The sequence below is a fragment of the Choloepus didactylus genome, chromosome 14 (assembly GCF_015220235.1).
Source record: "Choloepus didactylus isolate mChoDid1 chromosome 14, mChoDid1.pri, whole genome shotgun sequence".
Taxonomy (NCBI): Eukaryota; Metazoa; Chordata; class Mammalia; order Pilosa; family Megalonychidae; genus Choloepus; species Choloepus didactylus.
Genome location: NC_051320.1, coordinates 22,807,414 through 22,835,198, shown reverse-complemented (window position 1 = coordinate 22,835,198; position 27,785 = coordinate 22,807,414). Strand labels below are relative to the sequence as shown.

The following is a 27,785-nucleotide window of genomic DNA, read 5'->3' as shown; positions in this document are numbered from 1 at the left end:
CTCCAGCGAGGCTGAACACGAGGTGGGCAGCAGAGGGGAAAGGCTGTGTCCTTCTCCCGCCCAGGGGCGAGAGGCTGGGGACGGCCACTGGGTCCCCTAGGGTTTGTGGTGGGGACTGAGGGGTCAGCTCAGCAACAGCAGGGAGAACGGAAAGTCCAGAGAGGACACGTCGTGCCAGGCCAGGCGCCATCAGAAATGGCCTGGTGTTGACTGCTGGGCAGGGAGGGCCGGTAATATCAAAACCAGACATTGCCTTAGGATGGAAGGAACATGCCAGATTCTTTCTTATAAGCCTCTCAGTAAGACACAGGAGCAGTGAGGGCCAGATACATAGTTCTTTCCCTTTGAGAACCCCTTCTTTCTCATTCCATGAATGAGCCTCTTGTGGTGGTTTATTAACGTCACAAACAGAGCATTCTTTATCTTTATTGGAATTGACCAAGCAAAAAATACAAGGCAAAACACTTCACCATGGAATATTTAAATTAAAAATAAATAAGTTAGTTCCATCCTACATAAATCTCCAGCTGCCATGTTAGACATTAGTTATAAATTAAATAAGTTAAAATAAATAATCTTAGGATACTTGACGGATATGTTCAGTATAGATCACCTGTGTTCCCTAGCTTTGTTCCAGAACCTCAGATCTATACTGTGTAAGGCTATTGGACAGTCCATTGGGACTAGCTCCTCATGGAAGGAACACTTGGTACTCAGGTCTCTGAGAGCATGTTTGGATGCAAGGATTGGTTGTCCAGAGTTTAGAACAATGACTGAGAGGTCAGCAAGATGAAAGCCCAGAAGCCCAGGCCTCTTATCCTCAACCCCCCACCTCCACCCCACTGTTCACCTGGGAAAAAGAAACAGGTAACTTAGCAAAAAGCAACATGTGGCCACAGGGTAGATGTCATATGAAGAACCGCTGAGTCAGAGACCTGTAATGCTCTCCTCTTCTTTCAACCAAGACATGGTGCTTTCCAGCAGTCTTAGGTCAACTGCACCATGAGATCATTAAGTGGGTTGGATTACTTGAAAGAACTGTGGACTCCTGAATTAGGAAATAAGACTTCCAGGGGCAGAGTTTAGGTCAGAGGTGACAAATATGCATGGCATATGCTGCTAATCCCCTCTCTGAGCAAGCATTACTGATTGGTCACTCCAGTCTTTTCTCAGATTCCATCTCAACACAGCGCTCCAGGCAGCCTCCACAAATCAATTAAGTTTAGCATTTGAGATGAGATTTACTTACGTTGGTCCTCCTCTATGTTCTGAATTTTGTATAAAGGAGTAGCTACAACGCAGATGTTGAAGCCTGACACCTGTATGAGAGAGGTACCTTCAGACTAATCATTTAACCTTTTTGAACTGGTATCTACTAAATGGATAAGGCCACCCAACTCAGAGTTGTTACAAAGATTGGGGTAATGTATGTAAAGTGCCCAGGATGAGGGCTGGCACATAGCAGGCATTCAATAAATGGTAGCTATTATCATCATTACTATTATTATTATATAATTGTTTTAAGATTCCTGAAATTGACAATGGAATCAGTGATGACATTTCCATTGAAAGAATGAAAGTGTAATCTTATATAGTAGGTTGAACTATAAGAAATTGATATTCAATTGGTTTTCACCTACAAAAATGACAATTTCTTCTGGTTCAAATTAATACATGATGTATTTCATTCAAGTCGTTTATGTGCTCTACGTTTATCACATTCTTCCCTTCAAAGGCAGGTTGACCCCAGAGCCATGGTCCCACCTGTCAGTTTGCAAAACCCTCCTCAAATCAGTTGCTAGAATAAGAAAAGCAAGGAGTCTGCTGGAGATGAACTAGAGGACCTGGTGTCTAGTCACATGACCTCCTGGTGCCTTAGTTTCCCTATATGCAGATTGGAAATAATTGTGCTTGCTTCAACAGGGACTTGGGGAAGATATGAAGAGATAATGGATGGGAAAGCACTTTCAAAAGTTAGTCGTTAAGCTGAAGCGAGATGTTATTTCCTCTAGACTATGCTACTTCAGAAAACAATAACATTCAATATTTAAGTTTCAATCATGTTTTTCTATAGAAGAACTGCACACAAAAGAAATAGAGAATTCATGCAATCATGCCAAATGATCATCAAAATAAGTTTAATATCCACACTATCAGGTGGATATTAGAACTAATAAGTAAATATTCACATGTTGTCATTAAAAATCGTTGAGGTGAAATAAATGCAATAGCAGGAATAATAAGAACTCTGTGTCTACAGTGCCTCAAACATGAAGCTCTTACATTTATGCTGGAAATCACTTACATTAGAACAACTTGAGGAAGACAGAGGAATCTCCTTCTTCCTTCCTTAAGTTCTTTAAAGTGGGTTAGGAAAGTTCAATTTTGGTGTGGTTTTGCTTAAACACAGGGATATAAACTTTATGACCTTCCAAAGCACTTTCAGACCAGTGGCTTCAGCAATTTTAAGCAGGAACCATTTTATTTTACCTTCAAAGGAAGTTCCTTTGCTGCACCCTAAGCCTGGGCAACTGGCTCCTACTAGCAAAGGTGGAAGTGGCCCAGTCGCAATCCTGAAGTTTCCTCTGCTTGTCCAGTGGACCTCGGCCATCACCAGGCACCCGGGGAAAGGTCATCTCTAGTCGGCCTCAAAGGCACTGTTGGTGGCTCCGACATATTCAGACTTCTTCTTGTGCCTCATCCACATTTTCCGGAGGATGCTGGGGACACCACAGGAAGCACTTCCTGTCAGGGGTAGGGAGGCTTCCGCTCCTTGGGGAAGGGTTGGATACTCTTCCGCCATCTTCTTGAGATGTCTGGATCTAAAGGAAAGCCAGAGGTGGGTGGGGAGGACCAACACTTCACTGAGTCAGACTTTTAAATTTTGCCTTGAGAAGAGTGGCCAGAGCTCTCTTCTACTCCTCTGCTCAAACATCCTGTGACCAGCCCTGTGTAGTTGGGGGGTCCACAATGGAAACAGCACCCCCTACCCTCCCTCCACAAACATTGCATGGGGTGAGGGAAAGAGGAGGCCTGAGTACACTGTCCATAAGATCTCATGTTCTGCTCCTGCACCCACTCTCTGGGGCATGGCCTGCTGAAGGCTCTACTTTACCACCCTCCCACCTCTTTGCAAACAATCTTGCTGGAAAAGGCAGATGTCCCAAAGCTCTTGAAGGAACATCGCCTTTGGGGGCCACACAGCTCTGGGGTTGAATCCTGCTCCCCAACTTACTATATGACCTCAGGCAAGTTAATGTAACCTCTACTCTACCACCCTCAGATTCCTCGTGCAAAATGGGGATAATTTCATCCAATTTGTAGGCTTTTGTGAGGAGGCAATGAGATAATAAATAATCCAAACCTTGTAAACTCTCAATAAATGTTCATTTATTGAACATTTGGCTTTACTTTTATTTTCAATATCCGGAGTTTGGAACAAATTGAAATGAGAGTTTCTGCTCTTAGAGAGAAAGGAGCCATTGAGAACTTATTGCAACTCTTTCCAGGTTGGCACCTCTCCAGGCACCATGATGTTTTTGCTGGCTTGCTCCAGTTGTCAGCAATAGCTATTGCCACTCAGAAGATTTTGCTACTGGTATATAATACAATCCAACTGATTTCTTTCTTTCTTTCTTTTTTTTTTTTTACTTTTCTCCAACGACATTCTCATAGGTTGAGTGACACATGCATTGGTTTTTATAATTCTTTCTGGAATTTAACTTTCTTTCATCTAGAAGTGCTTTACACTGGTCCTTTCCTTCTCTGACCCCCACAGCTTTGGAGGGGTGCACCAGGTTGACATTTTATGCCTTATTCCCTTTTACACTCAACTAACACTCTCCCAGGTACACATCTCCCCAATTCCTAGATTGTAAGTTTCTTGAAGAAAGATAATAATGTGCACTAAGCTCTTCACACATTAGCTCATTTAATTCTCATGATAATCGCTCAGGATAGGTACTGGATGTGAGGATCTGAGTGTGTGTTTTAATACATGGAGACACCGAGGCCTAAACAACTTGCCTGAAGCCAGGGCGAGTCAGTGGTAGTGCCAGGTCAGAAAGCAGAGCTACCCTAGTCGAGAGCCCACGCTCTTAATCATATGCTAAACCACTTCTCTGCTACCTGTGGAGTTGAGGACAGAGGTGGCGGGTCTAAAAGTACATGTTGAATAAATCTGAGATTCGTGGTTAATGTCTTCTGTCTTAGTTAAAAAGTGAAGGCTGGGTGGGAGGAGGTTATCCACTCCTGCTCCCCTCACCGCTGGTTCTGGACCAGAATTTCTAGTAACACGGAGGTTATATGTTTGGTTTGAAACTTTTCTATTTTGCTCACTTCTTTGCCACTGGGCAGCAGCCCTTAACCTAATTCTGAGGCATTTCTGATGCCAGCGTGCATAGGGGAGGCTCTGATTCTGGCGCCTGATTATGTTTATCTAATTAACCAAAAAAAAAACCCTCCCAAATGACACTTCTCCCAGTCTGAAAAGCTGCGTTAATGGAGTGGAAACCATCAAAGACCCTTCAGCTTAATCCTAGGGAAATAGAGACCAGGGAGATTGCCTTCATTAAAAGGCAATTTACAGCTGGCCTGGGTTCCGTTTTAGCATCTTGATAGTCTGCGAGCCAGGCCACCTGTTACTCTCCTGCTGAGCCCCCCAGGTGGCAGAGCTGGGAGCCAGCACTTACCCCTTTGTCTGAACAGCCCCATTCTCAGAGCCCGTGGCTGTCCCTTCCGCGACCGCTGGGGCTTTCACCGAAATCCGGGGGACTGGAGGAATCTTTGGTGGCAGGAAGGGGAAACAGAATGTGAGGATGGATCCGTGGTCCCAACTCTGGCACTGACCAGAACCATTTCAAAAGCGGACAACTAAACTGAATAGCAATCAACCTAGAGCAAAAGTTCTCGCACTTCAGCAAGCGCCAGACAACCCTGGAGGCTCTGTTAAAAGAGACTGCTGGTGGGAAGACAGAGAATTTTCATTTCTGACAAGTTCCCAGGTGCTGCTTATGCTGCTGGTCGGGGACCACCCTCTAAGGACCACTGACCCTGAGAAAAGGAGGGAGAACCACTCAGTCTTACATGGGAACGTCATAGCCCCTCACCCCACCATGTGTGGCCATCTAATTGTGAAGTCCTCAAGACACCTGCTTTGAAATATTACCTAGATTCATACCATCCCCTCCATTTCCACTGCTGCAACCTTCAACAACTGTCCCCTTGGAGCTCTTGCATCCAAATAAATCCACCAAATTCACCACACCACTCCTGACCCCAGAATAGTAAGGCCCCATGCACAGACTGAGGTCAACTGGGCACCATGCTCAAACTCAGACTCCACCTTATCTGTGCAACTCTGCCTTCCATGTGGAGAAGACCTGTCCCAGTGAGGGGTGGTCTCACTGTGCATGAGCCCCCAGCCCCAGTCCACCACTCCCCTAGTACTTGTGCACAGCCCTGCATGCCTTTGTCCTGGCTTTCCCTTTACTCTCTGGATTGAGGCCTTAGTGTCAATGGACAGGTTTTGGCAACCCTCCTGCCCCCAGATCTGTCTCTAGTTGTTCCATATGTTTGTCCAGTGTCCTATTCCCCCAAAATATTGCAAAACGCATGGCCAGGCAAAGTGGGATATGACTCCCAGGGATGAATCTGGACCCGTCATCGTGGGATTGAGACCATCTTCTTGACCAAAAGGGGGATGCAAAATGAAACGAAATAAATTTTCCGTGGCTGAGAGATTCAAAAGGAGTTGAGAGGTCACTCTGGTGGGCATTCTTATGCACTATATAGATAACCCTTTTTAGGATTTAATGTATTGGAATAACTAGAAGTAAATACCTGAAACGATCAAAATCCAACCCAGTAGCCTTGACTGCTGAAGACGATTGTATAACAATGTAGCTTACAAGGGGTGACAGTGTGATTGTGAAAACCCTGTGGATTGCACTTCCTTTAACCACTGTATGGATGGATGAGTAGAAAAATGGGGACAAAAACTAAATGAAAAATAGGGTGGGGGGGATGATTTGGGTGTTCTCTTTTACTTTTATTTTTATACTTATTTTCACTTTTTCTGGTACAAGGAAAATGTTCAAAAAACAAATTGGGGTGATGAATGCACAACTATATGATGGTACTGTGAACAGTTGATTGTACACTTTGGATGATTGTATGGTATGTGAATATATCTCAATAAAATTGAATTAAAACAAAACAAAACGAAACAAAATGCATGGCCAGGGTCTGAAACTTGACCCCTTTGGTGGCCCTCCTGAGCCCTTCCAAAGGAGGTGGCAGGTGCTCAAGAAACACATTCTGGATTGAAAATTAACTGCTGGTCTGACCAGGGCTCAGTCCAGAGGTTGCTGGGTCAAGGGACGGACACTCTGCTTTGTTCCTCCGCCCCAGACCCTGTCAAATGAGTACAGTCATCACATTTCTGGAATTACTGGGAACCTCCAGCCAAAGGCACTGTGCTCTCCAGCTCAACTCTGGAGCTGGCCCCCGTTGTGGGCGGGGCTACTGCGCCACCTGGTGGTCTCTCCTGAGCTCTGCCTCCACACCGAGCCAACCGCCTGGGCAAACACTCGCCCGGCCCCCCTCCACCCTGGAGGAAAGGCCTTGCTCCCCACCCACTCCTTAGTCCACTCTCGTTCAGTGCATTTCAGGGTTGCATAAGCTTGGTCTCTGGATGGCTCTCGGGCCCTGGGATAACGGGCCTCTGATGAGTTGCAGGACCCAGCCCCGTGGTCTCCATGCCCGGAAGGGAGGGGCCGATCTGTCAAGCCGTCTCTTCATTAAAATTTCTGCTCCACTGTCATGTGTTACCGCCACCACCTAGCCCAATCCAAGGGCTGCCAAGGGCACTTGGTCGGGGCAGTGAGCCGCCGCCCCCTTCCCCCTAACCTTGGATGGCCTCAGCCTAAGGCATCTGCTCCACCTCCTGCCTTAACCTCTCTGTGCCACCACCCAGCCATGCCAGATTTACCCCAGTCAGGGCGGGAAGGGGGCTCCTTTGACAAAAAAAAGAAAGCTTGTTCCCTCCTGCCAATTTGGGTGTTTTTCCCAGCACAGTGATTAGCACAGCACAGAGATTCCTGAATTAAATTTCCTGCCAAGTTCAAGAGGGAGCCCTCAACATCTCCTGTCCAATTTGTGAAAGAAGAATGGGGTGGAGAGGCTGGACAACGTGGGAACCAGTTCCTTCTCCCCATTTATGGGATGCCCATGGGGTGACACTATCACCTCCATGAGCCTGTTTGCCTGAAACCTGAATTTCTGCCAAGAAAAAGGGAAGCACTGGTGGTGGGCCACAAGAACACAACACAGGGTCAACTGGCGCACTTTCAGGAGCTATGAACCTCCAGTTATGCTTTCCTAATAAAGCTGAGATCTGGACCAAAGGACAATTCATCCCTGTTCACGGCACAGTAATAACGGCCATGAGGAGAAGTTGAATGCATAATCAGATCAATAAGCTAATCAGAATTGTTTTACTTACCAAAGATTTTCCATATGCTCGATTCCCGCACAGATTTGATGATTTGGGCTCGGAAATCCCCCCTGCAACATTGAACACAGATGAAATAATGACTCAGTGGTACTCTGTGTTCTGCCTTCCTGTGTTTCCACTTCAATTATCTGGATAGCCCATCAGTCACAAGCAGGGAATTTCTAAAGGCCTCTGGATCAAGCAGCAAAACGGAGGGGTCGCCTGCACTCCGGGCAGCCTTCAGGGGGGCTGGAGTAAGGCCTCACGAGACCCATGTGTGGAAGCCCTTGGCACCATGTCTGCCTGCAGTAGGTGCTCAAAGAATGTGCCCTTACCTCCTCCCTTCCTGAGGCCTCCTGTCCCAAGAGGCCCCCAGGCAGGAAGCCTTGACAGCTGGCATTGGCTATTCCACACGCTGCTCCCGGACACCCATCTTTTAAAACAAGCAGATGCGTTGGAAGTTCGGCCCCATGACCTGGAAGCCTTGGGGTTTATCAGATCTGTGTGCCAGAGATGGAACACACTAGAGGTATCTGTATCTGTGGAGCGCCTCTTGGCTTTCTCCCTCCTGTTCCGATGTACTTTTGAGCCATTTCAACCCAGAAGCTGCAGCTTCCATGAATCCAGGGACTGAGCTGTGATAGCAGTAATAGGTAGGGGGGAGTTGGCTCCCAACTCAGTCCTCTCTTGGGACAGAGGTTCCAGGCTGAGCCCCCTCCTATCACACCACAGCACAGAGAAATAAAACACCCTCTCAAGAGCACAGCATCTCAGTGCTAATAATATGAAAGATTACAAGACTACCAAGATCAAGCCATAAGGTACAGTGTTCCGGTTTGATTGATAATAATTCTGCAGCTCCTAGTTTTGTGTATCTACTGTCTGCCAGCGCTGAGGGTAAAGCACATAGTATCTCGTGTAATCCTCACAGCAACCCTGAGGTAGATTTTGTAACAGTCCCCACTTTCCTGATGAGGAAACTGAGGCTTTAGAGATACATAAAAAGTGTGAGGAAGCCAGGCAGGGATGATTTAAGCGGTGGTCTTGCAGGACCAGGGAAGCTTCCTGAGGGACTGCTGACCCTATCTGGGAGGAGGTGGGGCTTGCCGGGTAATGAGCTCCAGAGATAACATTCTGCAGAGAGAAGAGCCTCAGTGAAGGGCAGGTGATAGAGTATAATGGAGCAGTCACAGAATTACACTACAGCCAGGACTGCTGGAGGGCTAGAGGAGCTGGCCCTGGAGACATCAATGGGGGGTGGTCTTGGGGGGCCCTTGGCGTGATCTGGTGGGTGATGGGAAGGCACTCAATGTTTAAAGCCGAGGGATGACAGGGCCGATTTCTGCTTTAGAAAATCCCCTCTGGCAGCCTTGCGAGGGTGGGGGTCCCGGAAGCTGAGGACCATGGTAGGTTGCCAGATAAGAGATGAGGGGAGTCTGAGCCCTCCCCAAGAGGGAGAGATGAGAAATATCTAGGAGCTGACACTGTGTTTAGTGTGTGAGGGGTTGGGCTGGGGGGATGGACAGGAGTTGTTAGGGGAAAATCCCAGGGGCTTCCTGGATTGTGGGGCTGTGGCCCCAACTGAGATGAGGAGACAGGTTAGAACAAGTTGATTCTGAGATGCCTGAGGACAATGTGACGTAGAGGTCCAGCAGACAGACGACGTGGGCGCCACACTTTCCACATTCTCTTGGCTGACTCTCCCGGGCCAGGGCTGGGGAGCACCCCTTTTCCAGGTCCCCTGAGGCTCAGCTGCTCTCGGCCTTGTGGTGAGAGGGTTTCTCAGCCAGGCTCTGCCTCCAGCACCCGTGTGATTTCCAAGATACTTCAGAACATCTTTCTCCTGTGCAAGAAGGCCGAAATGTCCAGGAGCTTTCTCCTTCAGCTCAGGAAAAAGAAATCACCAGATCTGAGATCCTCGGAGATGGGTTTGTGTTTTACGTGCACAACCTTCTGGCGGGGACTTGATGCCCAAGGTTGTGTGGAGCCTTTCCTCTGGAGAAGCACCGAGTCTGGCTTTGAACCAGAACCCTTCCCTCGCCCCCACTGCCTCTAAAATCCACCAGATTGGGGGAGCTGGAGGAATTGAACCAATGCCCAGCTCAATCTCTCTTTTATTTTAACCTGATGAATACATTCCCTGCTTGAGCTCACTGTCATGTGTTGCGAACATTTACTGTTCTCATCTTTCAGAATAAAGGACAGACTCGTCAGTGCAAGCTTCCACAAATTATCTAGAAAGGAATGAAAGTGACCCCTAAAACTTGATAGTTGGGAAGACATTATTTTCTGGGGAAAGAGGTACTAGCTGGGGAATGAAGAGGCCTGAGATTTAATCTCAGTTCTGTTGCTAATAAGCAGTGTGACCTTGGGTAGGTCAAACAGCTATTATGGCTTCAGTTCCCTTTCCCGCAAATTGTAAATTGCAGGCAGGGGGAGGGGGCTCATTGTTGCCATACAGCAATAGCTCTCAAACTTCAGTGTGCATTAGAATCACATGGGGAGCTTCTTCAAACACAGATCTCTCGGCCCCACTCCAGATCTTCTGATTCAGCAGGTGGGGTGGGGCTGAGACTTTGCATCTCTAACCAACTCCAGGTGACATTGCTGCTACTGGTCAGGGAACTGCCCTTTGGGCATCTCTCTGTTCCAGGACCTCCAAATCTTTTCAGGTCCTTGTGTTGTTCCTGGGCCATGACCATCATCTGGGAGCTTGTTAGAAACATAAAATCTTGGGCCCCTCCCAGCTCTGTTGAATTGGACGCTGCATTTTAACAAGATTCGCAGGCAATTCTTCTACACGTTAAAATTTGAGAAGCATGGTTCTAAATTTCCTTTATGATTTTGTAGAGAAGATAAATTTTCTTTTTTTTCTCTTTCTACACATATATAAACCCACCCACCCACCTACCTATATATAGACACAGAAAAATCTCTCTTCTTAATTTGCATGGCAGATTGTGGTTTTCCTAATGCTTTCACTATACACACACACACACACACACACACATAAATATATATGTAATCACGTAACTAGAGAATGTAGCTTGATTTATGCATTCTTATATGTAGGATCATAAAAAAGGATCAGGGTGTAAGTGATCAAAAAAGACTTAGCAGTCTAGTTCAGTGTCTGTGAAAGAGGAAAGAGAAAGAGAAGATGGACAGGTGAATGGACATGCTCAGTGGAGTCTTATTTCAGCTCTCGTAACATACAAACAAACCTGTCAATACCCAAAGGGTTTGAGAAGGACACCCCAGACCTTCTATGGTGTTGTTTTGGAGTTAAACTACAAATATCTTTAGGCTGTGGGCATAACAGAAATAAAGGAAACAGCAATTAAAGGCCAAATGCCATCATAGACTTTGGCGAGCTAGGCACAGATTCCTGCTTAACTGCTTGGGAAGGAAGCCATTTTTAAAAATAGTATCTGAGATAAAACTATAATGTTTCCAGTTTTCAATATTAATTTGCTCCTCAATTATTTTTTACAGATTTTTGAATTAGCCCATATTTAATTTTTTTATCTTTTAATGTATTTTTTATTACAGATGTTGTAAGTTTACAGAAAGTTGTTATTCAAATCTAAAATAAGATTTTAAAATGGCAGTTTATGAAGATCTTGTATAATTACATGCATGCATATACATGTGCACACACATAATGTCAGTAAAATAACTAATTCAAGCTTTTTTTGCTTCATGGGTCACGTCTACAATGGCTAAAGGTTTTTCTCTGCTCCAGAGCATAGCAATTTTCATCTCCTCCTGAATACAGCACTGCTTCCCATGGAATGACACAGAGCAGATGAAAGCATCTGTACTCACTCCACATACCCAGAATCGGCTCCTTGAGCTGTGGAATGTTTTATAGGTGGAAGGTGTACTGTGGTGCTGCTGTAGGTGAGGTCTCAGAGCAGGTGTTTTCATGGCAACAACAGCATTTATTTGGGAAAAGTGTATTCCCCAAGCCACAGGTGCTCTGCTCACCTGGTGTGATTGAAGGCAGCAGGAAGAAAAGTCAGTAAGAAAACACAAGTGTAATTGGCTTTAAGTGGATAATTGCTCACCAAGGAGGTTCCAGGGATCTCTTAGCCAGGGCTAACGTACCAGGTCTGGCAGGGGTTTTGGCCAGATGGGGTCCTTGCAGCCGTCCATTCGGGAGCCGGCCAAACCTGCGGCCCTCGCCATCCCGGCCGAGTGAGTGGAGCCGGTCGCCGTGATGTGAGGGCAGCTCCAGGGGCCGGTGAGGGTAGAGGTCCGACTCGATCACCACCTGCAGCCAGGAGGGAAGACACTTGGCTTATTGTCTCCTTAGATCTCGGGACTGATGGCCGGGATCCAGGACTAGCTTTCCAGATGGACCTTGTAGTGACAATGAATTTTTGGAACCTTCCCTATTCTAGTGAATACTAGGATCAGTAGGTAGAAAACTGATCATTAACAGATAGTTTGTGTTAACTTCAGACTGCCCAAAGGTACTGTGGTATAGGGAAATGACGGGGAGTGGTTCCTGGATGGCTGAACCATCAGGTCAAAAATGGGAGCAGGTTACCTGACCCCTGGCCTGACATATGGGTTGACGATACAACAGACTATCTGAAATGATCACAGTTCTGAAAACCAAAGACCTAGAGTCTTTGGAGCTAAGTGGATGGCCTTGATCATGCAGAGAGCAGCTTTTGAGATGCTCTAGCAGAGGAGGAGGACTCAGTTCCAAACCACTTCTCAGACTTTAAAAAGAAGGAATCTGCTGGCAAAACAGAACAGGTGCAACCCCTAAGGCTCCCACTTGTCCCATATGTGCAGAACATCCATGTCCGGGTGTTGGAGAGATTAGGGGTTTGTAAGTGGAATCCTATAAGCCACAACAGAGTGCTGTATGTGTGCTGAGGTGTTTTCTGAAGACACATTTCAGATACTTCAGTAATGATTACCTGCCGAATAACTGTTTGGCAGAGTACATTCAGGGAAAATACTCCTTTGGCTCAGGGCCCACCAAAATAGGCCTCGAAAACTGTAACACAATTACTTAAATTGTCAAAATAATTTAAATGTCAAAACATGAGACAAACAGTACTGGCCATTTTATCTCAAGGCAGGGAGTCATGAAGAGAATCTTAGCAGTTTTTTGGCTCTTACCCTGCCTGTTTTCCTACATACTTAGGACATTAGGGCCATTCATTGCATTTCCTTACTCCTTGGAGCTTGCTGGAACCTCCAGTTTTACGTTGCAGCTTCACCGAGGGGTGCATTTACCCATTCACTTGCTCACGCACTCCTTCCACACAGATCTCGCAGGGACATGTTCTGCCAGATCCTGTGCATCTGTGGATGAAGTGGGCTTGTTTCAGCCCTTGCACGCTAGCCTGTCACAGATCTCTCAGTTAACCACATAGACAACTGGGTTGCTTTTTGGGGATGCTGAAGCAAAAACAAAACAAAACAAAACAAAAACAAAAACAACACTGGATTTTGTATATAACAGGGAGATATTTCAGCTCAGTGGAGAAAGATTGGTTCTTTCATAAATATTGAAAGACCTATGGGGGAAAATGAGCCCCTGTCCACTTCTCACACTAAAATGAATACTGGACAGATCAAGGATTATGTAAAAGCAAACAAATACACACTAGAATTGAAATGAATATAACATTTGCTATATGTAATGGGGAATTATCCGTAGTACATAGAACTCGTAAAAATCAATAAAGATGGAAAAAATACAAAAACGGGGCAAAAATTATTGGAACAGGCAATTGGTAGAAATACAAACGGCCAATAACCTGAAAAGATGCTGAACATTAATAATTAAATAAATGCAAATTAAGAGTAACTTTTTTCCCCCTCCTATTAGATTGTCAATGATGACGATGACTCCGTTTGGACACTCAGTGGTTATGGGGGAAGGGGAATTCGTTCCCCGCTCGCTGTACGTGGGCACAGTAAATGCCTGTCATTAGTGGAGAAGTGGAGGCTTGAGTTAGCTGGCTCTCTTCTTTGTGCCCACAGCATCTGAGAGAAGCTTCAACTTTTCATATCTCCCACAGAGTAAAAAAAGAGAAGCTGTCAATCTTTGCTTCAGTTTACCACAAATATCCTTTTGTTTAGAAAATTAGTATGTACCAAATTCGGTCTTATCTGGGTTAGGAAAAATTAACTCTTCCCAGGTCCATTTTAGGGCCCTGATTCATTCATTCGGCACCTCTGGAGAAAGCCGTGGCATTTAGGAGTTGTCTTTGGGACTGAAGGGAAGTCCTACCGCTTATTGGGCTTTCAGTAAAGCCTTAATCCCGGAGGAGGGCAGCCCCAGGGAGGGCCGCAGCCCTCGGCGCGCAGAGCGCGTGGGGCGCCCACGATCCGCGCCGGCCCCGCCCCTCCGCCCACCCTCTCTCCCTCCTCCCAGCGCTGCTCTCTGCGGTGATGTCGCCCAGAACCCCGGGATTTGCAAGACTGAAGGTGTTTCTGAGCCTCACCCCCCACCCCCATCCACGTGCGTGCCTTTGGCATCAGGCCCCCAGCCCCGGGAATGTGACTCCCCTGGTGAATCCAAGAGACCGGAGCTCACTACTTGACACCCCCTGGGCTCTTTACTGTCGAACTTCCTTCACAGCTGTTCCTGGTTTTATTTTCATTCTCTCAGCAATCCTCCAAGGGAGGAGGGTGAGGACCGGTGCAGCGTTTTCAGCCCACTTGGTAGAATGAGAAAGTGAGGCAGGACGTGAAAACCTGGGGGGGTGGGGACCGTGGGGAAAGGCCTGCCTTCCTCCAGCGTCCCCTCATCTGGAGCGGAGGCAAATGTTCCCTTCCAGGAAGGAGAAAGGCGGGAAAGGCGGGAAAGGCGCCGTCCTCAGACCCTCCCTGCACTGTGGGGGGGTGAGGGTGGGGGAGGCGGGTAGATACCAGGGGGCTGGAGAGCCCTCAGCCCAGGAGCCGGATGGCGGAGGTTTCCTGGAGTTGGAGGTGAGGCTCGTTCCTTCCCTGGGCTGGTTCCTTGGGTTTCCTTTCACACAAAAATGGAGGATCTGCTTGCCCAGGGTGGGCTTTAGGCCCACAACAGGGAAGATTCCGCTGGATGAAAGGCTGTGGCCTCCTGACGGGCCGGTTTATTTTCTGGTTTGTGGACACAGTGTGGGCTTGTCGCTGCAGCCACTGGTCTGACAGCAGACTGGTGTGAGAGCAGGCTCCTTAGCACCTGAGCATGGGCTGGGGTGGGAGAGGGGGCTGAGGGGTTTGGCGGGGAATGGGAGATTGGGGGTGGGTGGGTATTAATTGGAAGGGGAAAGGAGGAACAAGGGTGTAATACTGGAATTTCCCTTTTCCAGGTTAGCAGACTGCCAGCTGAAAGTAGGGGAAAGTACTAGTGCAGCCAGCTGGGCCCCTGCAAACTGATGCTGCCCTGACATCTCCAAGAGGCCAGAGATGGAAAGAACAGAAGACAGAGGTAAGCACAAAAGCCCCAGGAGTCCATCCACTGACACTTTTGACTCACACATTTGTTTGTTTCCTGGGCTAGGGGGCAGATGGGGGTTAGAATTTAGGTGAGGAGGAATCACCCTGATTTGGGGCTAAAGGGATCCCTAGAAATTTTCTAGCCCAGTTCCCTCATTTTACACACAGGGAAACTGAGGCCAAGAGGGGCTGTGCGTCTTTCTGAAAGTCACAGAGCTCTGAGGGGTAGAGCCAGGACTAGAATTGTGGTTTTCCCAATGGAGTGCCTTTTTTTAACGCCCAAAGAAGTCCTTACAACCAAATGAGAATTTTCAGGTGCTGACTGCTTACTGAATTTTAAAAAAAATCAGGATGTTGTTGAGGGCTAACTCCTCCTCCGAAAGGTGGAAATCTGGGGAGAATGTTACATTTGCAATCTCAAGTCTCCTGATAGTGACCCTACTGCTTCTTATGAAAGGGGCCTGGAATCATTTTGAAGATGGCTTCATTAGGCTGAGAGGCTAAAATGACCACCTCTTTGTAAGTTTGTTCTTTTGAGTTACTTCTGTGAGGTTGGTGGGTACCAGGATGGTTAGGATGTCAATAAAATTGCATAATAATAATAATAATAATAAAAGACAGGTGGAGAGACTGTCCAGAGAAGGAACAGTGTGTGACTGTGCCCTGGGTTCAGAAGAAAGTGTAACTCGGGTGGAGTCCAGAGATGGACAGGGATACTCTGACATTCCTGAGGGTTCGGAGGAAAGAGAGAGAGGTGCAGAGGAAGGAATCTGACATCCATCTACGTAATAGCCCAAGGGGCTGGAAGAGATACAAATAGGAATCTAGGGACAAAAAGGTTGTAAACATTGGTACATTAGAGTATTGCAAAATATGAAAGATTTCCCCAGGCAAGATAACCAATTTGTCAGACTGACAAATTAGAGAAGGCAAAAAGGAACCCAAACGGAAACAAAGAACCCCTTGGATGACACAAGAAACCAGGGACAATTCTTTGGGCCTCACTTTTCCTGTCTGTAAAACGAGGGGATTGACGTGTTCTTCTCTCTTCTGATTTAAATGTTCTGTGCAGCTGGGACCCAGCTTTATAAGCAGAGCATGAGTTAGGCTAACTGCTGGGGGAAATCAGAAATTCAGAGGAGAGCTCCAAAGGCTGGAGGGCATTACTAAACTGTCCCACCTGGAAGAAGATTGAATATTGGAAGACAAGGGCCTAGCTTCTGATTTTTTGATCAAAAGCAATTTTTATATGTATTCATATATTTGAATCATTGTTTTTCTCCAAATAAAACTATTTTCAAGAGAAAAAGTCATAAGCCATGAACACAGCAGTCTTTCTCAAAAATTTCCACTTCTAGGTGATGTGAGAGCGTGGTTCCAAAGTGCCCACTGAAAACAGAAGTCTTTTTATCTTAAAAATTCCTAATTTTGCATTGTGTTCCTTAATATCAGTGCTGATATATATTTCTATATAGTATTTTATCCCAAAAATGTTGAAGTAAATTGGATATTCCAAGAGGCTGGGTCCTGGGTCTTGGTGTTTTTGTGTATCTCACACCCCAGTGGATTCATGTCCACTGCTGAGAGTTGTATTCTCTGTTTGGGTTCTGAATCCCCTACAATCTTCTCCCTAGGACCTTATTTAACTACTTTCGTGTAATGATTTAGTTTGCCATTTTCAAAGCATTTATATGGCATTCTTGTCCTTGTATAGCCAGTTGGTATTTGTATGAGGAGTGATCCAGAGATGTGGAGGAGAGTGTTGAAAAAGATTAGAACTTCAAGGCAAGAATTTTGGTTGGGAACTAAATATTCCTAGTTTCGAAAAGTTACAAATTGATGGCTCCATCCTTTAACAGCAGCGATGGCAGCAGCAACAACAAAAACCTAGCAATCCCAGACAAGTGGGAGAACTGGATTTCTAGAGTTAAAACGACATAATATTCAGAATGTCCAGTTCTCAAAAAAAAAAAAAAAAAAATTAAAAATGCACAACAAAACAGGAAAGTATGGCTCATTCATAGGTAGGAAAAAAAAAAAAAAAAGAGTTGGCTAGAAACCATCCCTGAGGAAGCTCATAGATTAGAGCTGTTAGAGAAGACTTTAAATCAAGTGTCTTAAATATGTTCAATGAACTAAGGGAATCCAGATACAAAGAATTAAAGGAAATTAGGCAAATGTCTGAACAAAACAAAAAGATGGAAATTATAAAAAGAAACCAAACAAATTTTGGAGCTGCAAAGTACACTAATTGAAATGAAAATTTCATTAGGTCTCAGTAGATTTGAAAAGACAGAAGAAAGTGTCTGTGAACTTGAAGATAAGACAATTAAAATTATCCAGTGTGAGGAGCAGAAAGAAAAAAATAATGAAGAAAAATGAACAGAGCCTGAGAGACCTGTGGGACACCATCAGGCATACCAACCTATGCTTCACTGGAATTCCAGAAGGACAAGAGAGAGAGAAAGGGGCAGAAAAACTATTTGAAGAAATAATGGCTTGAAACTTCCCAAATCTGATGAAAGACATGAATATACACATTCAGGAAGCTTGATAAATTCCAAGCAGAACAGACTCTAAGTGCTCCACACCAAAACACATTAGCGCTAAACTGTCAAAATCCAAAGACAAAGAGGATTTTGACAGCATCAAGAGAGAAGTGACTTGTCACATACAAGGGCTCTCCAATAAGATTAATAGTGCATTTCTCATTAGAATTCATGGAGGCCAGAAGATGGTGGAATGACATATTTAAAGACCTTAATGAAAAAAACTGTCAACAAGGAATTCTATATCTGACAAAATTAGCTTTCAAATATGAGGGCAAAATTAAGACATTTAAAGATAAACTGAAGCTGAAAGAGCTCATTGCCAGAAGATCTGCTCTACAAGAGATGCTAGAGAGTCCTTCAGGCAAAAATAAAAGGACACTAGACAGTAACTTGAAGCCACAAGAAGAAATAAAGAACGTTAGTAAAGATAACTACAGAGGTAAACATAAAGGGTTGTATTATTGTACATTTGGTTTGAAACTGTTTTTCCCCTTCTTTATGATTTAACAAGCAAATAATACTTTAAACTTATGTTAATAGGCACATAATGATAAAGACGTAATCTGAGACAATAATATAAAGGTGGGAATGAGATATTTAGAAGTAGTGAGTTTGTGGACTACTGAAACTAGATTGGTACTGGTCAAACTAGGTTGTTATTAGTTTAAGAGGTTTGTTGTAGTTACACAGGTAACCACCAAGAAAATAACTAAAAAATACAGAGAAAAGAAGGAAATCAAAATGGTATATTATAAAAGAGCAACTAAATACAAAAAAAGGCAATAATGGAGTAATTGAGGAATAAAAAACATACAAGACATACAGAAAACAAATAGCTAAATGGAAGATGTAAATCTGTCCTTCTGTTATTTCCTTAAATATCCAGTAGATTAAACTCCCTTATGAACAGGCAAAGATTGGCAGATGAGGTCCAGTGGAATTTTAGATCTTATACCAAAGGCATAAGCAACAATACAAAAAATAGATAAAATGGACTTCATCAAAATTATAAACCATTGTCCATCAAAGGACCTTATCAAGTAAGTGAAAGGACAACCTATAGAATGGGAGAAAATATTTGGAAACCATATATCTGATAATGGTTCAATATCCAGAATACATAAAGAACTCCTATAACTCAACAACAAAAAGGTAAACAACCCAATTAAATAATGGGCCAAAGATTTGAATAGATATTTCACTAAGGAAGATACTCATATGGCCAATAAGTATATGATAGATGCTCAATATCTTAAATAGCCATTAAGGAAATGCAAATTAAGACTACAGTGAGATACTATGTTACACCCACTAGGATGACTATTACTTAAATAATGGAAAATAACAAGTGTTGGAGAGGATACAGAGAAATGGGAACCCTCCTACATTGTTAGTAAGAGCATAAAATGGTATGGCCACTATAGAAAACAGTTTGGTGGTTCCTCAGAAAATTAAACAGAGAATTACCATATGGCCTAGTAATTCCACTCCTAGGTATATATTCAAAAGAATTGAAAGCAGGAACTTGAACTGATATTTCTACACCGATATTTATTGTAGCATTATTTACAATAGCTACAAAGAGGAAGCAATCCCAGTATCCATCAGCAACTGAATGGATAAACAAAATGTGATCTATCCATACAAAAGAATACTATTCAGCCATCAAAAGTGCACTGCCATTACATGCTACAGCCTGGATGAACCTTGAAGACTCATGTTGAGTGAAATAAGCCAGGCACAAAAAGACAAAACAATGACTTCTCTTATATGAAATGCTTAGAATAAGCAGTTTTAGAGACAGAAAGCAAAGTAGTGATTATCGGGGTGGGGGGAATGAGAAGTTATTGCTAAATGACTATGAGTTGTGGTTTGGGATGATGAAAATATGCTTGAAATAGATAATGATGAAAGTTACATGGTATTATATTTATATTAACTTTAAAAAGGGTTAAAATGATTTTTATGTGATGCATATTTTGCCACAATTAAAAATAAGTTACTTATAAAGAAGAACAAGTTAAGGGCAGATGCAAAAAAGCAAATAGAGATATATATGACAAATTGTAGAATCCAGGTAGTGGGCATGGGGTATTCACTGTGCAATCTTTTTAATTTTTCTGCATGTTTGAAAATTTTTATATTAATATGTGGTTATCAAAGGGGGACTGTTCTAAATTAAAAGAGACCAAGGAGACTTAACCAAATGCAACATGAGACCCTTGTAGGAATCCTGCTTCAAACAAGCCAGACTTCTTGGGTGCGAGAGGGGACATTTGAATATAAAGGAGGGATTAGATGTTAAAGAGTTGTTGCCCTGCATTGTGGTTATGTGGGAGACTATCCTTATTTTTCAGGGACACATGCAGAAGTATTGAGGGATAAAATGGCATATTGTCTGGGATTTGCTTTAAAATACTTTAAATGTGGCAAAATGTTAAAATTAGTGGATCTGGGTATCTGGGGGGATAAGCGTATATTGGAGTTCTCCATATGGGTTTTGTATTATTTTTAAACTAAGTTTGAAAATATTTCAAAATAAAAAAAATTTTTTTAAAAGTTCTTCTCTTTCCTAATATATAAAAAGTTCTCAAAACTCCTTTAAAAAAAAAGGATACTACTGACAGAAAAGTGGGCAAAAACACGAGTTAGGAATCTATAAGTAGATGTCGAAATGAGCAGTAAATCTATGAAAAGATGCAGAATCACAATAATTTAAAAATGAAAATTAAACTAATAAGATATTTTCAACTATCGGATTGTCAAAGATTAACAAGGTTAGTACCATACAGTGCTGACCAGGGTGTTCTGTAAAAGATACTTTAAAACACAGTTGCTAGGAATTTGGCAATGACAATACTATTTTTTCAATGTCATATCATCTGACCCTGAATTTTTATTTCTATGAATGGATCCTCAAAAGCGTTTAGATAAGAGCATGAAAAAAATATGTTCAAGAGTATTTCTTACAGCATTGTTTGCAATAGAAAAAAATGGGAAAACCCATTTATTGGTGATTAGGTTAAATAATGGCTCCAGAAGACTTCAGATTTGGTTCAGATAAATGAATTATAGTGCTTTCATACATTGACATACTATCCAGCCACTAGAAAGAATGGGGTAGATCTATATGTACTAACTGGCATGGAAAGGTGCTCAAGATTTACTGTTAAGTGAATAAAGCAAATTGCAAAGCAGTATATATCTGACAATAAAGCATAATAATCATATGTTAATTTATGGGAAATTTTCACTAAAAAAATGCCAACACTGATTGAATACTCATTGTATGTCAGGCTCTGGACCTCACATCTCATGTGTGTTAAATCACTTGCTCCTTCTGATGATTCTTTAGATCAGAGCTCTTATCCCCATATTAATGTTAAGCTGAGTCCCAGAATGGTTAGGCAACTTAACCAAGATCAGGAAGCTAAAAATTGGCAGAACTGGAATTTAAACCCAGGGACTTTGACTCTAAAGTCTACATACTTACTCACTACAGCCTTCAACATCTCATGATTTTGTATACTATATTTTATTATACCTTTGTAATGTTTGAAATGTTGTAATTAACACACAAAAAATTTATAATGCACATGAACTACATTTGCAATTTAAAAAGTAGTCAATGTATAAAAACAACAAAGCCCCCATCTCATTCCAAGGACGCTGGTTTTAAAAATTATTTTTAAAAATAGAGAATAGGCTTTTAAAAATCGAGATACTTGAAAACTCAAAGTGGTATTCTATGAAAAGTTGTGATGGAGAGAAGTAGGAATAGCCAAGAGGAAACAATTTAGCAGTTGACATTTTAAAATACAGTGCAAAGATGAATGGGTAGTTTTTATGTAAAGAAATGCCTATATAAAATGAAAAGTACATAGCCTCATTAGGTTCTAAAGACATGTAGAATAATTTTAAGGGAATGCATGTGTTTGTTAAAGTAGCAAAACACAGTGTAAAAACAAAGAATGCCCTTGTTGGTAAGGTCATAGATACACAGAAAAGCATTTTGCTAGAATCTCAGAATTTCTGGAGAGCAATCTGGCAATATGTGACAAAAGTATAAGCAGAAACCACTTTTTAAAAAGCATTGTTATATTCTCCACACCTAACAGTGTCTCAAATATAGTTGGAATTAAACTATTTGATGAATTGATGAATGAGTGAATGAAATTGTTCTTATCCTTTCATCTATTAATTCTACTTTGAGGGCTATGTACCAATGAGTTAATCCAAAAGAAAAGAATAGTATTTTGTACAAATAAGTTCATTGCAGGGCTATTTAAAATGGTGAAAAAAAAAATGGAACATAAATGCCAATAGGTCAGGCATGCTATATCCACACTGTGGACTCTGTTTAAACAAGAAAAAAAAGGGTATATAAAATGGGTTTATGCTCTCTGCTTGGAGAAAATGTCTAGAGGTCCATTTCAGGGCTGTGTGGTGTGTGGTTGATGTTTGTCAAGTATTTGGGTTAAGGAGAGGAAATAGAAAAGCTGCCTGTTTGGTGGCAGCATAGTAGAGAGGGTGAAGAATCCAGACATTGCTATTTTAATGAAAGTCTATCAAAGGGGAACAAAATTGAAGTTGCCTTACATTCTTGGTCAAGAGGTGTTGAGAGCTTTTGACTCTTCTTCTGGCTGGACTGGACACTGCAAAGAGGGATAAAGAAATGGTTTTAGAGAAGGCTGTGATGCTGGCAGAGCTTCAGGAACAATACTGAGAAATTTGGGTTTCTGAGAAGTTCAGGGCCTGGCTTGGAGTTGGGGCATAGAGGACAGAGAGTGGGGAAGAAGAGGCTGGGTCCAGTTGCAATTTAAGATGTTATTTGGTTGGGAAAGATGTGTACTTTGTTGAAAATGGAGAGACCCAGTCTTCTTATTTTCCACATTGTGGCCAGAATGATATACCTTGAACTGAAATCACACCATGTTGCTGCCCTGCTTAAACTTGAAGTGACTTCTTATCACACAGCAGACAGATCAGAGGAGTGATGATGTGGTGGTGGTCACTTGCCTGCAAAGCGTATGCAGGGTGAAGCCCGGGAGCATAGGATGCTGGCTGACAGCCAGAGCTCCCAACTCTGTTTGCTGGGGTGCAAGTCCTAACTTGACCACCTACCAGTCGTGTGACTTCGACGAACTCCTCAACCTCTCTAAATTTCACTATCATCTGTAAAGCAGGGATAATAACGGCCCCTGCCTCACAGGGCTGTGGCAAGGATTAAATGAACTTGTCTTTATGAACTCTTGGTCCAGCACCTGGCTAAGAGTAGGTTCCCAGGAAGCGGTGGTGGTAGTTACTATTTCCCTCTTTCTCTGCAAGATGAGAGCACACAGAAGCTGTAGGTGACGACCCCTAGAGACAGCAGCACTCAGTTAAGCTTTCTCTTTCTGGAATTTTCCCTGTTTTCTCCTACTTTTCTCTATCCCCCTCCCCATTGTTGCGTCTCCCCAAGGAAATTATTTTGAATGCGGTGGTACTGTTCACCCCAGAATTAAATCCACTCCAGTGTGCCTCAGGAAATAACTTCTGGTACAATTTCTTGGTAAAACCACAGCTCTTATCTTTTGTCTCTATTCTGAATTGCAGTCTGTAAGATCCTTCCCTTAAAGGTTTTCTTTTTTCTCTCCCTCTAGAAAGTGAAAATACACACTTGTCCTCAGTATCGGATTTGGTCTTTCTCCTGTGCCTTTAAAATACTTAAGGAACACTATTGCGTTTGCTGTTGTCATATTTCTGTGAGCTCTGAAGATGGCTTGGTTAAACAAATGTAGATATTAGGTTGGACCTACTATACGAGCCCAATATATGTGTGTATTGGAAAGAGGGACTTGTACAACAATAAATGTCATAACGGCTTGTGTTGAGCGTCCCTTGGTGCCAGGCACGGACTGACAGCCTATTTGTCTTATCTCTTTCCTCCTCACAGCAAGTCTATGAGGTAGGTAGTCTTCATTAGCTCCACTTTGCAGATGTGGGTGCTGAGGGGGGTGGGAGGGTCTCACAGTTAATGGTGGAGCAAGGCCCAGGGTCTTGGCCACCAGGCCCCTCTGCCATATTGCTGAGCTTGTGCAGTGCCTGGAAAATGCTTTCTTTATTGCTCATTGCCAGACACGGCTTGACCACAGTACTTGGGAAAGAGCATGGCAGAAAGGATGATAGCTCTTGTTAAATACAGTCAAGCTAACAAATATTTCTGCAGTTAGGGAACATGGGAGGTGTAATGCAGAGTTACCGATCTTCCTCCTGTGCAGTGAATAAAAAGACCTGCCAGCACCCCCTTTTCTCACTGAGAGCCCTCCTGCTTGGTGGCTGTGGGGGAAGGCAAGATGAGGCATAGCAAGAAGTGGGAAGAGGTGGACTTCATCCATTTATGAGCTAATGTTAAACCGCAAAGACTCCTTTCCTAGAGAACATCTTCCTGAGAGTGCAGTGTCTGTGCAGAGTGATGAACACTTGGTTTAACACCAATAGTTGGCCATGAATAAAAATGGGAGGAAGGGAATACAGGGTTAAATGTTTATCTTTGACTGAATATATTCATTGCTCTAAATACAGAATAAAAATAGTAATTATTTTGTAAGTGATATATTTAATGGTGCTTATTACATACCAGGTAATGTTCTAGATGCTTTATATATTAACTCATTTTTTCCTATAATAACCCTGGAAGGTAGGTTCTATTTCTCCCTTTTATAGAGGTGGAAACTCTGGCCCAGAGAGGTTAAGTAGCTTGTCCAAGGTCACACAGCATGGAAGAGGGGCAGACTCTCAGTCACTATGCTAAACAAATAGAGCCAAAGGACCTTTCTTGAATGATTTTATTCAAGTAAAGCGTGACATTGCTCTTGAATTGTATATGTTTTTAATTAAATGGGGCCATACAGCTTTGACTTCCCCCCATAAAATTTTTAAATAGAAAAATTACAGAAAATAGACATTTAACATTTTCATATTTGCTTCCAATTTGTTCTCTCTGCATATGAAAGACATAAAAAATTCCAGGTGAAGTTGAGAGCCCCTTTCTATCCACCCCTGATTCTACTTCCCTCCCTCCCCAGGGCTACTGAGATCACTAATTTTATCTCTATCTTTCCAGCCTGTATTTTCATTCTTTTCTGTATGTATGTATGTTACCCATAAACAATATGTAGTATTGTTTGTGTTTCCAAATTTACATCAACTCTATATATAAAGTTTCAGCCTTTTTATTTTTTCACTCAACATTATTCTTTCAAGATTATTTTTATGTCAATACACATAGACCTAGTTCATTCCTGTTGATTACTTGGAATTGTTCCATAGTATGATGGCACCACATTTTATCCATTCCCCTCTTAGTGGATATTTAGGTTATTTTCAATTTTCCCGTTAGAATCAATGCACCTGTGAACCTCTGTGTATAAAAGTTTCTTTGGGCTATTTACCCAAAAGTGAAACTGCTGGATCAGAGGGCCAGCTTTGACTTTCCAGGTGCATTTAAGAGTGACCAGAGAGAAATTCATATCCTGCATGTTGGGCAGACTCCTAGCTTTTTTCCACTTTCTTGAATGGCAATAGATGTCTAAAGCTTAATTTATGTTCTGCTGGCTCTTTGTGGCTGGGCTGTCTCTCTGTCCCTCCCTCCCTCCCTAGCAGTGGGTCTGTCGGAGGCTGACACCGGAGGAAGAAAAAAAAATCACTTGAATGGGGAGTCACAACACCAGCAAACATCCAGCCCCCTTCATTCAAGCCTGACAATGAGCCCAGGGGCTAAGCCTGAGTCACTGGCTCTCCCGGGAGAACAAGGGCTGCCTTGGAGGGGGCAAGGAGCTGTCCAGTAAGCAGACACTTGCAGCCCTCACCCAAAGCCCTTCTCAGGACTTAACAGTTCACTGCTGAGCACAAGGACACTCAGACGTCACGATTCTCCTGTGGCACCTTTCGCTAGTTCCAGGTTAGGGTCTAGGAGGGCGGCTCTGGGGTTCTGTGTAGAGGCCAACCCAGGGTCAGGGCTTTATCTGACCACTTCTTTGGACTTTAGGCCACTGTTGGGAGTAATTCTACTCTCATTTCCTGGCATAGTTTGAAATTCTTCTTTTGAGCCAGCTGGTTCTCATTTCAGAACTCATTTGCTCACTGGAGAAGATGAAAGACTCTGTTTAGTTGTCCTGGGAATTCTGTTTTAATCTGTTTCCCAAAACAATGGCTTGCTGTCACTTTCGATAGGTATATTGCTTTGCTGGAATTGAATTAAGTGAAACAAGGAGTATTTAACTACCCTCATTTCCCACCCCCTATGGATTGTTTCTCAATGACTGATGTTTATCCAAGTTCCTCCTTTTCAAAAAATCAAATACCCTCAAAACTGAAAGCCCATCAGACCTCAGAGAGCTGAGAGTAAAACCTGGTAAAACAGCATGTGATTGTCTGACTCTCCCTGCTTCAGATGCCTCATTTAAGGAAACAGACAAGGGCAATTTTACTTACCCTTGGAAGGAATCACGGTGGTGAAAACTTCTATATTTTCGTCACTGCAGCTGTAGATCTGGTGCATCGTTTCTACCTTCTCTCTCTGAAGTGCCTGGGAACTGGGGGCCTCTCTCTGAACCCCTAGCCGAGAGGTTTCCTGATTCAGTCTGGCTCGGGGAGCATTGTGCAGGTCCACAAAAGACAGGCAGACAGGCTGGTGCTGTGATCTCATCTCATTCCAGAGTCTTCACTGCAACATTTTCTAATCCCATCTGTCTTTTTTTTTTTTTCCTTTCTTTTATGAATCCTATTATTGCAAACCTTTGGTTGAGTGTGGAGGCTTTAGTCCCCTCCCGTGCTCGGATGCACTTAACATTTTTACGTTGCTGTGTCTGCCGCAGTGAATTTGGAATTCTTTTGTGAAGTGACGATGAAGTAAAATCGCCTCCCCGGGAGCATCAAGCTGGGCTGGAGGGTTTCACCAAAAAGGAAGCATGAATCTTTGTGCCTCCGATTCCCCGTCTCATTCCAGAAAGGAAGGGATTTTTTTTTTCTCTTCCAGGAGAAAACTGGATATTCGGTAATTTGTCATGTGTTAACTTGGCTTCCTTCAAAGTTTCTATTTTAAACAAAAGGACTGTTTCTCCAGAGTGTTTTTGCCTCATGCTAGGACATGACAAGGCTGACATTTCCAGTGAGCTGTGGGTTTAGCATCTTCTGGCACAACTTCAGGTACAATACATGGTAACAGGCTGCGCCCGGACACCAAAAGTGCCTAGTCACAAAAAGGTTATGTTTTTACTATCCTATATCTCATACCTGTGTATATTTATATTATCCTATATATCTCTAATGCTATATCCTATTATATATAATAATTCTATAGATCCTAAATATATCCTATATTCCTATACACATCCTATATGTTTATACTATGAAACCTATATATTATCCCATATTTTCCTATATACACAAAAATAAAGTTATGAGTGAAATATGTGTATATATATCATGCCAAGCCCACTGCCTTTCATTACACTAATACAGCTTTACTTCTTCATGATGATGATGATTTAATAATATTAATAATGATAGTTACCATTTATTAAATGCTTGCCATGAGCTAGGTAACCTGATATCTTATTTACTATCTATAACTGCACAGTGAACTAGTTTTACAATATTATAGATGAGGACCTGAGTCATAAAGAGATTGAGTGATTTACATAAAATTGAAATAGCTAGTTTGTAGCTGAATTAGGAGTTAATCCCCAGCCTGACTCTAAAGTCATTACCCTTAACCGCTAAATCATTCTCTATTCTTTATCTCCAAAGCCTTCTTGGCTGCTTTGAGCCCTAGGTGGACCTAAACCAAGCACCTTAGACTTGGAAATTGAGAGCTCGGTGTCCATTGATATTTCTGTAGTAGACAAATTTGGGGACATTTACTCATCAGGGAGTTGGAAATATGACACCTATTTCCCTCAGAATTGCACCTGCCACAGAGGATGGTTCTGGGAGGCCAGGTTTGTTTGACCTGAACTTGACCCCTTGGCCATATTTGCTGAGGCCTGGGTGGACCCCAACCCGAACCGCTGCCTCATGGGAACTGAACTGGGCCTGGGAGGCTCTACTCTTGGTCTTGGAGGCCACGCGGACATAGGGAAGGTGGGAAGGGGGGTTCCTGGACCAACAGGGGTGGGAAGGGGGTGCAGTACAAATAAATGGAACTGGTGTCTAGAAGGGACTGGGCCTGAGTCCACAGCCAGTGTAAGGATTTTTAGCCAGGGAATGGGGATGAATACTTTTCGCTGTGGCCTATACTTGGT

At 43.2% G+C, this 27,785-nt stretch overlaps 1 protein-coding gene and 1 long non-coding RNA gene across 4 annotated transcripts in view; one reads left to right on the top strand and one right to left on the bottom strand.

The window, feature by feature from the left end:
* LOC119508963 overlaps positions 1-27,785 on the top strand; it is a 70,126-nt gene that overhangs the window by 1,561 nt on the left and 40,780 nt on the right. The window contains exons 1-2 of one of the 3 annotated variants that reach the window (XR_005211602.1): positions 13,900-13,954; positions 14,821-14,939. This is a non-coding gene — a long non-coding RNA (uncharacterized LOC119508963). Of the gene's footprint in view, positions 1-13,899; positions 13,955-14,381; positions 14,459-14,820; positions 14,940-27,785 lie in introns of those variants that run through there. The other 2 variants (XR_005211601.1, XR_005211600.1) reach the window with 2 other exon arrangements.
* Positions 411-26,522, bottom strand: VXN (vexin). The gene is made up of 6 exons (XM_037802696.1): positions 25,975-26,522; positions 22,099-22,154; positions 11,606-11,771; positions 7,505-7,566; positions 4,692-4,783; positions 411-2,822 (listed from the first exon to the last, which is right to left on the bottom strand). Exons 1-6 carry the CDS (start codon positions 26,186-26,188, stop codon positions 2,639-2,641), a joined length of 774 nt encoding a protein of 257 aa, XP_037658624.1. The 5' UTR covers positions 26,189-26,522; the 3' UTR covers positions 411-2,638.

What these genes read in the sequence shown, in the direction of transcription:
- VXN (XM_037802696.1), bottom strand. Translation starts at nt 26,188, where the DNA reads ATGAGATCACAGCACCAGCCTGTCTGCCTGTCTTTTGTGGACCTGCAC. An exon ending in CAAAACCCCTGCCAGACCTG is followed by an intron (nt 7,567 to 11,605) that starts GTACGTTAGCCC and finishes TCAATGTTGCAG; the next exon opens with GGGGGATTTCCGAGCCCAAA. An exon ending in GAGCATATGGAAAATCTTTG is followed by an intron (nt 4,784 to 7,504) that starts GTAAGTAAAACA and finishes CTGCCACCAAAG; the next exon opens with ATTCCTCCAGTCCCCCGGAT.